The sequence below is a fragment of the Antennarius striatus genome, chromosome 9 (genome assembly GCF_040054535.1).
Source record: "Antennarius striatus isolate MH-2024 chromosome 9, ASM4005453v1, whole genome shotgun sequence".
Classification (NCBI taxonomy): domain Eukaryota; kingdom Metazoa; phylum Chordata; class Actinopteri; order Lophiiformes; family Antennariidae; genus Antennarius; species Antennarius striatus.
In genome coordinates this window covers 14,913,350-14,926,480 of record NC_090784.1, presented here as the reverse complement: position 1 = coordinate 14,926,480, position 13,131 = coordinate 14,913,350, and the positions used below count along the sequence as shown (strand labels likewise).

The following is a 13,131-nucleotide window of genomic DNA, read 5'->3' as shown; positions in this document are numbered from 1 at the left end:
CTACCATCTTTCCAACCAGGAGTCCTCTATTCTTTTGTCTCTTTCACTTGACAGTAATAATAATTTTTTAAGATACTTATTTTTCTAGAAACAAAGCAGCCAGTGGTTTACAGCTCATACTAGGATTATAAATTGGGTGGATTAAACATTCTCCAAAAATGATTTTGTAGATAAACTTTCATCTTGCAGAGACCCCTATTCAGTCAGGAACTGAAACTTTGTTGAAAATATGAGCAAGAAGTAAGGTGGGGAAATCCCCAGCCTCCTTTTGATAGATTTAACTACTAACATTGTATTCCACATCTTTTACCTGCCGTTATCCTGTCAATTATTGTAAATTCTAACTTTAAATTTAACCCTTTCAACTAAGCCAAATTGCTGTTGGCACCTGCGGTGTGAAGAAGCAGCACCACATTTTGTCCCATTTTAGATGGCCGACTGAGAGATGGCAAGTGATTATTAATGTCAGAGGAAGGTAAACAAGGAGTTTGGGCTTTGATAAATGTATTTTTATGTTTCTCTGCTGCTTTAGACCATGTTTTCTGCGAGTGGAAGAATGAGTGTGTTTAAAAGGGATCAAGTTGGGTGGAGTGCAGAAGATTGTATTACACAATGCCATATCTGCCTTGAGGGAGTGCTGACATTGTTTTGTGTGTCTTCCTTCTCTCTTCCCCCTTTCTGTGGTCTATTCGTCCCTTTACCATGGTCTTAAAAACACCATCATACCCGCAGACAATGTGTTTGGTGTCTGTGTGACAATGGTTTCTTTGCATGGAATGAGTGTGTATTTGGTAATCACTGACAGTGTGAGGGGGTTCCCAGAGTTTTGCCTCCAGTCACATTCTGTCATCGGACAGCTCCACCTGTGTTTGCACTCCTGCACATCACCCACCCTCCCAGACGACAGAAAGCACATAGCAGGGTGAGGTTAAACACTCAGAAGGAAAATAGTAAAATCAAACAGCTGAATGCTGGTGGACTTCATGTTTATTAATTTTTTCAACCCTGCTACAGGTAAACGTCCTGAGCAGAAAGTCCTACTGTGGGACATGCACAAAAGAATGAAGACCAAAAGGCAACTTTGTGGGGCACAAATGGCAAATAAACTCTTAGGATACAGGTCAGAGAAGTCCTTCATTGTTTCCTTTCCTTCCCAACTTTCCATCTACTCTCCAAATGATTAAATTACAAAGAGAAATGAAGTGATTTCTGCAAGGAGATTCATGTGTTCTACTGCATTCACCAACATCAGTGTAGATGGTGGAGAGAAGACAAGGAAAGTGAGGACTGGTTAATATATTCTAAGTAAAGTATGCAATAAATTGTCTGAAATTACATCTGGCTCCTGAGGCTCACTCAGTAAGTTGAACACAAATTTAAAAAAAAACATTGGCCTTACGCAACATGGAAATGGGGGCTTTAACGTGAGATGTCCCATGATATTAAGTGAGGTCTGATCCAAGAATCAGACAACTTGACAAACTCACAGTGTAAAATATATGATATCATTTAAAGGTACTGCTAGCATAGTCATTAGTAGTCGTATTGATTAGCAGTGCATTGATATTTGGCATTATGTAAACATCTTAAAATTTTACCACTAACTTCTTCATGCACTAAAGCTTCCAATACAATCAATGTATCTGTATCAAATGTATATAAACACATAAAATGCATTGCATGAACAGGTTAAGTATTGAGATGTAACAACACAGCGGTGCATAATACTCATTTCCATCTCTTTCACACTGAAACACATTCACACACACTTTCACTCTTCACAGAGAAGCTTGAGGAAAACATTTTGGTTTATCTTGGTTTGTACTTGGTGAAAAAGTATAACGCTATAATGCTTTTACAATACACAGTGTGCAATATAAGACAAAACTGCTATTTTTTGGCTATGGCCACAGTGATTTAAGTACAAAATACATTATTTTCTGTTCTTATTGATATAAATAACATATCTAAAAAGTTATTTTTTAAAAAACCTAACAAAGCATTACCGGTCCTTGACATATAGCAAATTGTCACATGACCTTTGTATATTTATGACCCTACAGCAGGGTCAGGTCCATATACTGCCCCTCCGGCTTGGTCAAGAGAGCAGGGAGGGACATGAGGGGAGCGTCACCTCCACTGGACTGACCAATCAGACTGCTGCTCAGGAGAGAAACTGACTCCACAGGACTCTGAAGGGAAAGAGGAAGGAGAGTTTGAGGTGAGGATGAGGAAGACAGACAAGACTATGATCCACATATAAAAGCATCAAACACAAAGCCCTTACACCAACACCAGCTGTTACCCATCACCTTCCCAATCACCTGTTATTAACAATCTGTTGTTGCACTACAACACCACCACCTGACCTTTTGTGAACCCCCACATCCCTGTGTTACTGTTGAATTTAAAGTTTTTCTTTAACACATTTTTTTGTCATTCGGTTTGGTTTTGTCAGTGCTCTTGTGACAGAGGTGACATAAAACATTTCACAGATACATTCCTGAAGTCAGATGGCTACTATTTTTTGACATGAAGTTATGTTTTCACCTGTTGTGTGTGCATATGGAAATAAAATCCAAAAATATGGATCCAGCAGATTTAAATATGGTTTTAAAGGGAACAGTCTGCTTTGTAAAATGGTTCATTAGCTAAGAGTTTGCTTTTCATTGCTGGGTCTTGGCAGAGGTATGTGCTCTATGGAGTGCCATTCTAGTTAATATTCAATTTTCTCAAACTGATCCAAGCTTTAATAAGGGTCATATAACACTGTTAATGGAGAAAAATGAATGGGACTCTGACTGCAGAAGCAGGGTCTCTCAAAAGGCCTCCTCCAATTTAACAACTCTATTGGTCCTTAGATTCGCCTCGTGTCTTAATGGTGCTTTATTCATTTTTGGCATTTAGAGACATCCAGAAAAAGCATTATAAATACAGGGTGACTGATTATGGCTGCTTGGCTATGGCTGGTCAACTGCTTTACAATAGCGAGTTTTAATGAACAGTTGATTGGCCCTCTTCTCTACTTCTAATGCAGTAACTAGACTTTGTGAAAACAGAAACACGGCAGCCAGGATAGGATTACACAAACTCCCGTCAAAGAATGTCAGTCAGTCAGAAAACAAAACAACAAAAAGCAACTGAAGACAAGCCCAAAGGTTACAAACTTTCCCTTAACCCCTCAATGCAACCAAATGTTTGTCCATTGTTGCTACTATGACCGATTAGTCAAAAAAGTTAGGATGAGGTAGACAGGGATAACTTTCATGTTGATCCCACTAATCCCTGGTGACCAATCAAGACCCAAGCCACAGCTACCACCCCTGTCTGAGCTAAATCCCATTTGCAGAGTCTACCATCAATCCTTACCTTCCACCTGTCTCAGACATCTTAAATACACACCCATTCTTTGGGCTGCGTAATTAATGTCCCAGCTGGGTCATGAGCATGAACATGCCCGTGGGCGTGCATGAGAGCATCCTCTGGGGCATACTGTGGTGTGAGGAATGAGGAGGAATGAAAGAGAGATGGGGCTGAGAGACAGGCAACAACAAACAGCAACCTAAAGGCCACATGATCATGGAAACACCAACATGGTGATGTGTGTGTGTGTGTGTGTGTGTGTGTGTGTGTGTGTGTGTGTGTGTGTGTGTGTGTGTGTGTGTGTGTGTGTGTGTGTGTGTGTGTGTGTGTGTGTGTGTGTGTGTGTGTGTGTGTGTGTGGCGGGGGGGGGTGTTCATTGGAAAAAAACACTGTACACTTTCAGTGTGATAATTTCATTTAATACAGTGTATAACTCTGTATTACCTCTCTGGGATTTCTTCACTATATTCCAAGATTACATGAGAGTAGACTTGACTAGTTCCTGCAATTCAAGTCTAAGCAAGCAGGAGTGCATGTGTGACAGAACATGGAGAGTAGACAGGATAAACTAGTTTGATAGCCTCTAGGCAAACACAGTGGATACCTGACTATACACACCCACAACAGAAAGAAAGTTGAATGCTTAACTCGGGATCCAACTGAAAGGTATGTGACCGTTTAAAGCACACAGGTTTTGCATGTAGCAGTACATGGCTGACGGTAAAAAACTGCCTCTTACCTGGTATCCCTGCACTGCATTAATGAGGTCTTTCACTCCATTGCTGTAGGTCAGACCTGGCATGCGCACCAACCCTGCTGGAGATGAAAGAGAGGGGGAGGGGAAGAAACCTACAGTGGTAGGTGAGCCAGGTGGACTGGAGAAAGGCAGGAGAAAGAATGCATGGACACACTGTTATCATGAGACACACACACACACACACACACAATGTGAACAAGGCAGTCAGTGACTGCAACATCCCCCAAAGGGTAGGTCAGGGTACCGTGAAAGTAGTACCTGACAAGTGCATAGCTTTGACCTTCCAGGGTAGGTCAAAGCGATGCACTAGATTAGACCATAGATCAAAGCTAGTGCATAGGTAGATCAAAGTATTAGCTTTGATCTATGGTTTTACTCACACTGGCCTTTTCCCGCGTATTTCTGTCTTATTCGGTTCCAGAGTGTACAGAAGTTGAAATTTGACCTTGATCTAGTTTTCTCAAGGTTAAGGTCATCATCTCATTTTCATCCCCTTTGCTGCCTGAGTAATCTGCTTTTTGTTTCATCTTTCTATCTGCAACGGTTGCAAAGATATTTGGTGGACGTACTAACGAACAGACGAACACTGAGAATCACAGTACATCACCGCTTTGAAGCGGGATATAATGAATTGAAAGCTACGGGAAATTAATCATAAACCTGAGAGAAGCTCTGGGTGTCATTTAGAAAAGTTCCCTCAATGACAGAGGGCTGACCAAGGACACACAGAGGTCACTGATGTTTACCAAGTTTTCTCTGATACCAGTTTTCAGTGATTAACTACCCTTGTCCCAGTCGTTCTCCTTGGCAAGACACATTGAACCAATGATAAGCTGTTCCTCTCTTGAGTGAATTATTTTGCATAGACATAGAGACATAACACAAAATACGCTAACAATAAACCCTGTATAACAAAAGACTACGCTACACTTATTTTTTCATAATGTTATTTGCAGACCAAACAGTAGAATTTTGCACCAACTTCGCAGATTGTTCAAAAAATTCAAAAATGCAAGTTCATGGTGGAAAAAATTAGGGTAATTTACATGGCAGAATTAGCTCCACAGAATGACAACCTTTTGAAATGTTTAAGTGCATTTATGCACAGGTAGTCACCATAATAATTCATATGCAAACACAAGGCTCAGATAGTCAAACATTTAAACAACGCTGGTTTAGTTTTATTTGCCTACTTAGCTCTGCGCACCCTGCCATGTCTTCAAGTAGTGCCAGAAAGTCATTCACATCCTGAACTATTCTAATGTCATCTCTGCTCACCTGGGGTAGTACGCTGTGTAGTTCATGTATAGCTGAGCTGAAGCGGGGTAGTATGCATGCCCTGGTGGAAGGGGGCGCGGGCTGAGTAACACCTGACCCATAGGAGGGTAGAGGGCAGCAGCAGCCTCTGCAGAGAGGATAGGTGGAGCAGGGGTGAAGGAGTACGATGGTGGAGACAGACCTGGGAATGGACAAAGAAAGAAAATACTGTAAAAGAAAGCAACATACATGAACATGATGGTGAGGTGTGGTTATTACTTCTGAGAGGCGCTCATGCAAACATGCAAACGTTGGCCGTTTTAACTCCGAACCTGACACAAGTTTCTTTCTAATAGGGATGCTTTTGATTGCTTACCCAGACTATTTTGCAGATCTGTGGCCAGGTGGGCAACGATCAGGGCTACACCCCATTATTCTTTCTAACATCAGTTTTTTTGATATATCCACATCCTATCCACAATTGTTGGTGTTGCTGCATGAATACCGCTCAACTCACTTTGTGTCTAATGGTGTGTCTTAACGTCTAAAATTATTTTTTTCTAGAAATATTCAAAAAGTTAAACTTGTCTTAGCAAGACTTCATTGCTGTCTACACACACACATACATATACGTATATACATATATAAATATACATATATATATACAGTATCTATATATATATTGTTGAATCACAGTGCTACAAACATTTTTCATTTAAAAAAATGTCACTGGACCACCTCTCAATGAAAACTAGCAGTAGATCCGTGCACATTTAAAAGACACGGAGAAGGAAGCGTATTTCTATGTACCAAATTCTTTGCCCACCTTTCCCACAGCTCTACTGATTTAAAAAGCACAAGAGATGTATGCACCTGATATACGTCAGCCTAGTCAGGCTAAATCCCACAACCACTACTATGATCTGATAAGACTGGAGAGTTGTAAGCTGCTTTTCTATGTCAGAGTTATGCTCACACTTTCCATCCCTCTCAGATCCTTAAGAAATATTCAAGCAGTGGTAAGGGAGTAAAATTATGAATGAGTAACAAACATGCTGCTGAGAAAGATGAGCTACAATCAGAATGTGTGATCACATTTGAAAGGGTAGAAAACACGGATATTATACAAGTTTCATCAAAGCATGCAGATTGGTAATATAATCACACTAAATTACAAAAGGTGCCACGCACACATACACACACGCAAACAGTTTTTAATCCACCTGGTTAGATCAGTTGTCCTCCATCTCACTCAGTACTAGATTGGAAGAAACCCAGCAACCCTGCCCCACGGCAGGAGCCCACCTACCCTGCAGTCCCGAAGCACCCCCAGCTCCCAGCAGCACTTACGTCTTGACTTACATGGCGGCGGGCTGAGCCCTGTCCCACTCCTGGTCCGGGCATGTGTGTGTGTATGTGTGTGAGAGAGCGAGCCTCCCATGAGCACCAGGCCCATCTCCTCAGCACTACAGGGGAACACTTCCACGTAGCGGCTGTTGGTTCCGTGTTGACTGGACATGACGTGTTTGTGGAGCCGCTGTGAGGCTTGAAGTGCTCGCTCTGCTGATGTCATCTGGATGAAACAGTCACCCGATGGACGACCCTGGAAACCAGGCAGCAAAAAAATTACTCTGTACCTTCGACTCACAAATCCTGCGAGTTCATGGGTGTGTCAGCATGGTTAATTCATGTACCTGCTGGTTGAGGACCATGTGCACACCATGTGGTCTGATATCATGTGTGAACTCGCCCAGAAAGGTAAGGATGTCTTCTATGCTCGCTGTGTATGGCAGACCCCTCATCCTCAGGCAGTCCCTCATACTACCAGGAGGAGGCAGGAGAGACATGGTGGGCAGCATTGACACCAAGGGGGCAGGGGCAACTGGGATCAAAGGGGCTGAAGAGTAACGGTTCAACACCTTAAATACAAACAAAGTAAAAATGACATACTATGACAGTCAGGAGGCAGAACTGAATCTAGCATTTCTCAGACAATTTTCCAGAAAAAATGTTAAAAATAATACACAAAACATCGTAGTGCATACTTCCAACTGGAAGTTAAAATTCTAACATTTGTGGGTTTCTGTTTGTCTTTGTTAAACAAAGACAGAAACACAGCATTTTCTTACTTTCAGCAGACAACTTGTGTATAGAGAGACAAGTTTATTCTTTAAATGAAAGCCGCAATATGAAAGCATGGGTAAAAGGTTCAGCCCAGATATGTATGTGAGCTGTGACCTTTCCATTCTGCAATGATAAGAAAAAATGTCCACAGGTTGTTGTCCTATACCCAATGAAATACCAATGACAGAGAAACTGTCTCGTACTCTTTCAAAGAGTGTTTGTATGTACATAAATATTTAAGAGAAACACCAACACAGTCCATCTTTCTTTGCAAGTACCCACCCTTAAACTCGACTCAAATTATTCCTGTAACTACCTGAGTGGAAAGCAAATACACCCAATAATTAGTGTGACACTCATCCTTGTCTTGCACACACAGAGAAAATAGATACCAGGAGACAAAACAACCCAGCCCTGACTTTAAATAAAGGAACACAAATGTCATCTATTCTCATACTCTACAAAGTAGCACACCCACATCCATCCAGGCACCTGACATACCTGTTGGACCTCTGCAGCGGTGCTTTTGAACAGCTCAATATATCTCCTCCCCAGGATTTCCTTATGTTTCTTCAGGGCACAATGGGCGTGTTCCTCACAGGCAAATAAAACAAATGCGTCGCCAGTAGGACGTCCGTCTGGGTAGCGAACAAATAGGATTCCATCCTTTCCTCCACTGACCGGGCATGTCTCTTTAAGACCCTCCCCCGGGGAGAAGAAGGTGAGCACCTGCTCGTGCGTGGCGGTGAAAGGAAGACCACGCATCCTCACTATGATCTGGTCCTCACGGGAGAGAAACACTGCTACCTCATTGGAGGTACCTGATGCAAACACATTAAAACGACAAATTACTTCAATGAAATCTTACTGTTGTCATGCATATTTCAAAATCATTGGGTTTTACATGTTGAGGCAGCATTTTAGTGATATGGGACCATTTTTTGTCTTATTATTGATTCTTCTCTTCATGACTGTGATTAATTGATTGTCCAGTCCTCCGTGTTTTATTATGATAAACATCAGAATCTTGTATTGAAAAGATCATTTCTGTTTCTTGCCTCAAAAGCACTGTAGAAACTAATAAAGTGTATATTGGAAGGGCTCCTAAATAGGATGGGTAAAATTTAACTAACGTCCATCCAGTGTTTTTTTAAGGAGCTCTGGAATGACTGTACTTTTACACAGAAATGAGTAAATGGCCTCTTGTGTCAGCAGCATAACAACTCAATTTTCATTTAATGGTGTTCTACTCGTCATGATAGGCTATTTGCTGTCAAACCAGAGCTTCAGGAACTAATTTGTTCTCCTTTGTTCCATTGTGACCACATATACTGTGTACAGAAATGCCTAAAATAATTGTAGTTAAGTCCTTGTTTGCTGCTTGTAAAGGTAAATATGATAAAATACAGTTATATATCATTGGTTTTATCTTCTCACCTCCAGCGATCTTCAGGAAGTCCTCTCCTGTTGCTTTGTAAACCTGCCATGACAAAGGAGCAAAATAGAAACTGTCATTGTAAAAAAAAAAAGACATTACAAAAGAATAGTTGTAGGTGGTGTGGCTGTTTCACCTAATTAGCAGAGACAAGCAGGATTCAGACGGGTTACCTCTATGTATCTGTTGCCCATGTGGTGTTTGTGTCTCTGCAGCGCCAGGTCTCTGTGTTCCTCGCTGACGAAACGAACAAGGGCTTCTCCATTCCTTCTCCCCTGAGCATTAAGGCACAATGCTGCCCCTCCTCTGAACAACACAGAGCATTATGAGGGATGTAAAGCTCATGTCATCAGCAGAGTTACTCTATATGATGTTGATTTATGGTTAGTGCAGCTATAACATACTTGGCAATGTTGAGTCCTCTGAAGAACCGAGCAATGTCCTGGTCAGACGACTGCCACGGCAAGCCTCTGGCTCTGATCACTGTGCTGTCGCACACTTTCTCCATCTTACTGCTGCACACACATAAAAAGACAAATACTGTGTACACTCATATGACATTTACATATATAACTACAGTACCTTGGCGAGGGAGAAACATTACTTACCAAGTTCCAGTCTCAAATTTCTCACTGACTCTCTCTGGGTTACAAAATGAGTGGCCTGTAATGAAAGTTATTTAGTTAATGGCTTCAAACCCAGAGTAACAGTGATGAACACCATAATATTCTTAAGTCTTTAGGGTAAAAGACTGACAATTTTTAAATTCTATTAACTATTTTTATATTTATAAACACATAGAGGAATTTCATTAGGGGCTGCAAGAATTATTTTTCATTCTGCAAAAAATACGGCGGACCCGGGTTCGAGTCCCGCTCTGTGCGGAGTTCGCATGCTCTCCCTGTGTCTGCGTGGGTTCTCTCCGGGTTCTCCAGCTTCCTCCCACCTCCAAAAGCATGCGCTTCAGGTTAATTGGTCATTCCAAATTGCCAATTGAATGTGTGTGTGCATGGTTGTATGTCTTTGTGTGTGGCTCCGCGGTGCACTGGCGTCGTGCCCGGAGTGTCCCCCGCCTCACGCCCTATGCCGCCGACATAGGCTCCCCGTGACCCGCTGCGGCGGATACAGCGGTGGTAATCTGAAGATGACTGACTGACTGTTATTGAGATAATTAATATTTCAAAATAGTAAAAATTATTTATATTCTTAATTATCAGCTTTTGCAGTGTTCCTCAAGTGGTCACCCACAGCAGGCTTATTGGATAAACTAACTCAGCAAATTCCGGCCAATTCATTCTCTGTTAATTTTTTAAAGCCATGTACAATACTAACAAAATGGCTGAGCAAGCAGAGCGAGGACGATGCTGGACATGATGGGGACAAGCTGGACTGGAATGTCTGCCGACATCACGACGGATGGATCCAGCGAGGCAGAAGGATCCCACATGAATGGCACATCAGTAGGTATACTAAGAGCTGAGGCAGAAGCAGTTAAGGAAAGAATAGCCAAAAACCAATCAAGAGTTCATTCATGTATGTATAGGTATGAGGTGAGATGAAAATAAAAACATGATTTCAGAAAATGACAAAAATTAAAATACAACAAGGAAGGTAATTTAACCATATGCCAACATACAGTTTCTCTGTTCCAGTTGGTTTACAGGGTTTGTCCTGCTGGCTAATCACACCTCATACACTGAACACTTAGTAAGGTGCCGCCTTTGTTTCCCTATTTGCATTTCAAAACCTCAGGTCCTGCAGCCAACACCTGTGGCTCACAAACCTCTAACAAGCATGTTACCTGTACAACAATAAAGAACCAAAAACTGTCCAAACACTAACATTAAATGCATTAAATGCATTACACAAAACACTCTACCGAGGCAAACAGGTGACATTTTAAAGGATACACTCTGCCATTAAATGTACATTCACAGCCTTGAGGTCAGATGTGGGGAAGTGCTTCTTGAACTCTTTCCGGAGGTCAAAGAATGAGTAGAAACAGTCTGGAACCAGGATGTTCTGGAGAGGAGGGGATTAAATGAAAGGATGTGAAAATCAACAGGTGGCATTTTATTGCCACCACATGGTTATTTACTCAAGGTAGTAGTCATTGTGCAACATTAAGACATGTGGAAGAATTCAATCAGCTTCATTGTTTGGTGGTATTTTATATGGACTGGCGTGATATGTGCATGGGTGTGTGTCATTAGACAGACTGGTAGGCTGTGGTTCAACTTTCACATTAAACACACAAGCAGCTCAGTGCTAACCCAACATAGCTGTTTGACTGTGTGACACCCTGACGGTTCCTGCAGCAGAGAGACAATATCCGCCCTGGCTGCAAGGTGTTCACTGGATGAGCTTGCTCACCTTGCCCGTGGCCTCAGGGTGAATCACTTGACGGATGTGGAGCTGCCCGTCTGTACACAAACACACTGACGTGCCCGCGCCTGCGCTGTTCACTTCATTTGTCAGCTGGAGATGAAACTGAACAGACAGGTGTGAAACATTTGTAAAGGAAATTAATAAAAAAAATTAGGCAACATAGCCTTGGAGCATCGCCGCTAGTAAGAGTAATTATGATGTAATACAAGTTTGATCAACATTATCTAAGGACTATACAGAGGTTATTACCAGGTTTAACGCTGTCTCAAGACTAGTGGCAGTAAAGACACAGTCTGCTTTGGATCCATTCTTCTCCTCCACATTCTCCTCCACCACATCCTCCTCCTCTTTCTCCTCTGTCAAGTCTGAGAGGTCAGGCTTAATGAGGAGCTCATTCACCTTGCCCAACTGGTTTAGAGAAGAAAAAAAAACAAGTCGGTCTTGAAAAAAGCTTACGCAGAAACCCAAAGGCTGTTGGCTGGTTTTCCAATATTGAATTGCTGTAATGTAGATCTTTATTCTACAAAGACTATGTAAAAAAAAAAGAAACAGAAGTCTTTTTTAAGTTGTTTTCTCTTAGTATCAAAGATAAACAACAAGTCTTTTCTGAACTTAGAACTTTTTTGGATTGAATTTCTATAGACTTACACATTTAAAATCTCACCTCTTTCACAATTCTGTTCCTATCAAATAATTTTAACATTTGTGTATTTCAATCTGGACACTGTCGACATAAATTCCGTTCACCTGCACGCTGGTATTTGCCGTTTTTACATTTCCTACTTATAATAAGACCAATAATTGTCTGGTAGTAAGTTTTCACCTTTCTGTTCTTTATGTCCACAAGCTGCCAAACCAGCTGCACCAGCTCTCTCTCGTCAGATCCCAGCAACTCTCCGCTGGCGCCAGATGTGGTGGTGAAAAGCACCACCAGGTAGTCTACCTGCGCCGTCATCTGAACACAGGCACCGCCGAAAGTGATAATCCGACAACCTGCTACACAAAAGTAAAGATCAGTAACTGAAACTAAGCCGGAAAGAAGTCACAAACTGAAGCGGAGAAGTAGAAACACCTTCACTGTGACACCCGCGGCTCGAACGTGAGCTCCGTAGTTCCAAGTTTCGTCGCCTGATGAATTTTACACGAAGCCTCCCGCAGTCATCATCGCGGAGTAATGGCTGAATGTTCCCCGTTTTTTGTGGTGCGTCTACCTGTGTGATCACGTGACTCTCTACCTGCCCCCTTCCTTCTTCAGGTGGTTTGCGAATTTGGACGTGGCGGAAATACTGTATTGTATCTGTTCTTTTTTATGCCAAATATTTTTAAGGTATTTAAGACCGTAACTTGAATATTTCCGTGTTGTTTCTGTGTATATCAAATGAAATACTGTACATGCGCCAAAGAAAAATAAGACAACCAAATTATGTTTAACCATGTGCTCCAGTCAAGTATTTTTCAAGCAAGCATCTATTGTATTTTATACAAATTGTCTATTTAATGTTGAATATCTCTAGAAAATACTATTTAAGGTTTGGGATACATATTGAAAACGACAAACATTACATAATATACCTGAATTCAACCAATCAAATGGGTATTTTGTCATCAGATTTAACCAAACAAAAAATTCTACTATTGTAAAATTAAACTATTGTTGCCAGTAGAAAATAAAACAACGCACAAAAAAGCCTTTCAGGCAATAACTAGTGTTTGACTTCAGCTGGTTGATAAACGAATACTTTTGAAATAATAATAATAATAATAATAATAATAATAATAATAATAATAATAATAATAATAATAATAA

General features: G+C 41.3%; 1 protein-coding gene across 4 annotated transcripts; it reads right to left on the bottom strand.

The window, feature by feature from the left end:
- Positions 1–976: 976 nt before the first annotated feature.
- On the bottom strand, positions 977–12,523 carry esrp1 (epithelial splicing regulatory protein 1). Of its 4 annotated transcripts, XM_068324674.1 has the most exons (17): positions 12,397–12,517; positions 12,148–12,317; positions 11,574–11,732; positions 11,310–11,426; positions 10,847–10,958; positions 10,269–10,412; positions 9,545–9,599; positions 9,341–9,451; positions 9,110–9,242; positions 8,939–8,981; positions 8,003–8,322; positions 7,072–7,296; positions 6,728–6,980; positions 5,399–5,579; positions 4,103–4,238; positions 3,370–3,492; positions 2,056–2,192 (listed from the first exon to the last, which is right to left on the bottom strand). In XM_068324674.1, the coding sequence occupies exons 2-16, from the start codon at positions 12,277–12,279 to the stop codon at positions 3,391–3,393; spliced, it is 2,223 nt and encodes a 740-aa protein (XP_068180775.1). In that variant the 5' UTR covers positions 12,280–12,317; positions 12,397–12,517; the 3' UTR covers positions 2,056–2,192; positions 3,370–3,390. The 4 variants fall into 4 exon arrangements, with proteins under 4 accessions (XP_068180772.1, XP_068180771.1, XP_068180773.1 ...); XM_068324671.1 differs by lacking the exon at positions 3,370–3,492 and having other exon boundaries at positions 977–2,192; positions 12,148–12,320; positions 12,397–12,523; XM_068324670.1 differs by lacking the exon at positions 3,370–3,492 and having other exon boundaries at positions 977–2,192.
- Between the last annotated feature and the right edge of the window lie 608 nt (positions 12,524–13,131).

Coding starts and splice junctions, on each gene's coding strand:
- esrp1 (XM_068324671.1), bottom strand. CDS start 12,279: ATGACGGCGCAGGTAGACTACCTGGTGGTGCTTTTCACCACCACATCT. Junction 9,452..9,544: donor AAATTTGAGACTGGAACTTG/GTAAGTAATGTT, acceptor ATGTGTGTGCAG/CAGTAAGATGGAGAAAGTGT. Junction 8,982..9,109: donor TGGGCAACAGATACATAGAG/GTAACCCGTCTG, acceptor TTGTCATGGCAG/GTTTACAAAGCAACAGGAGA.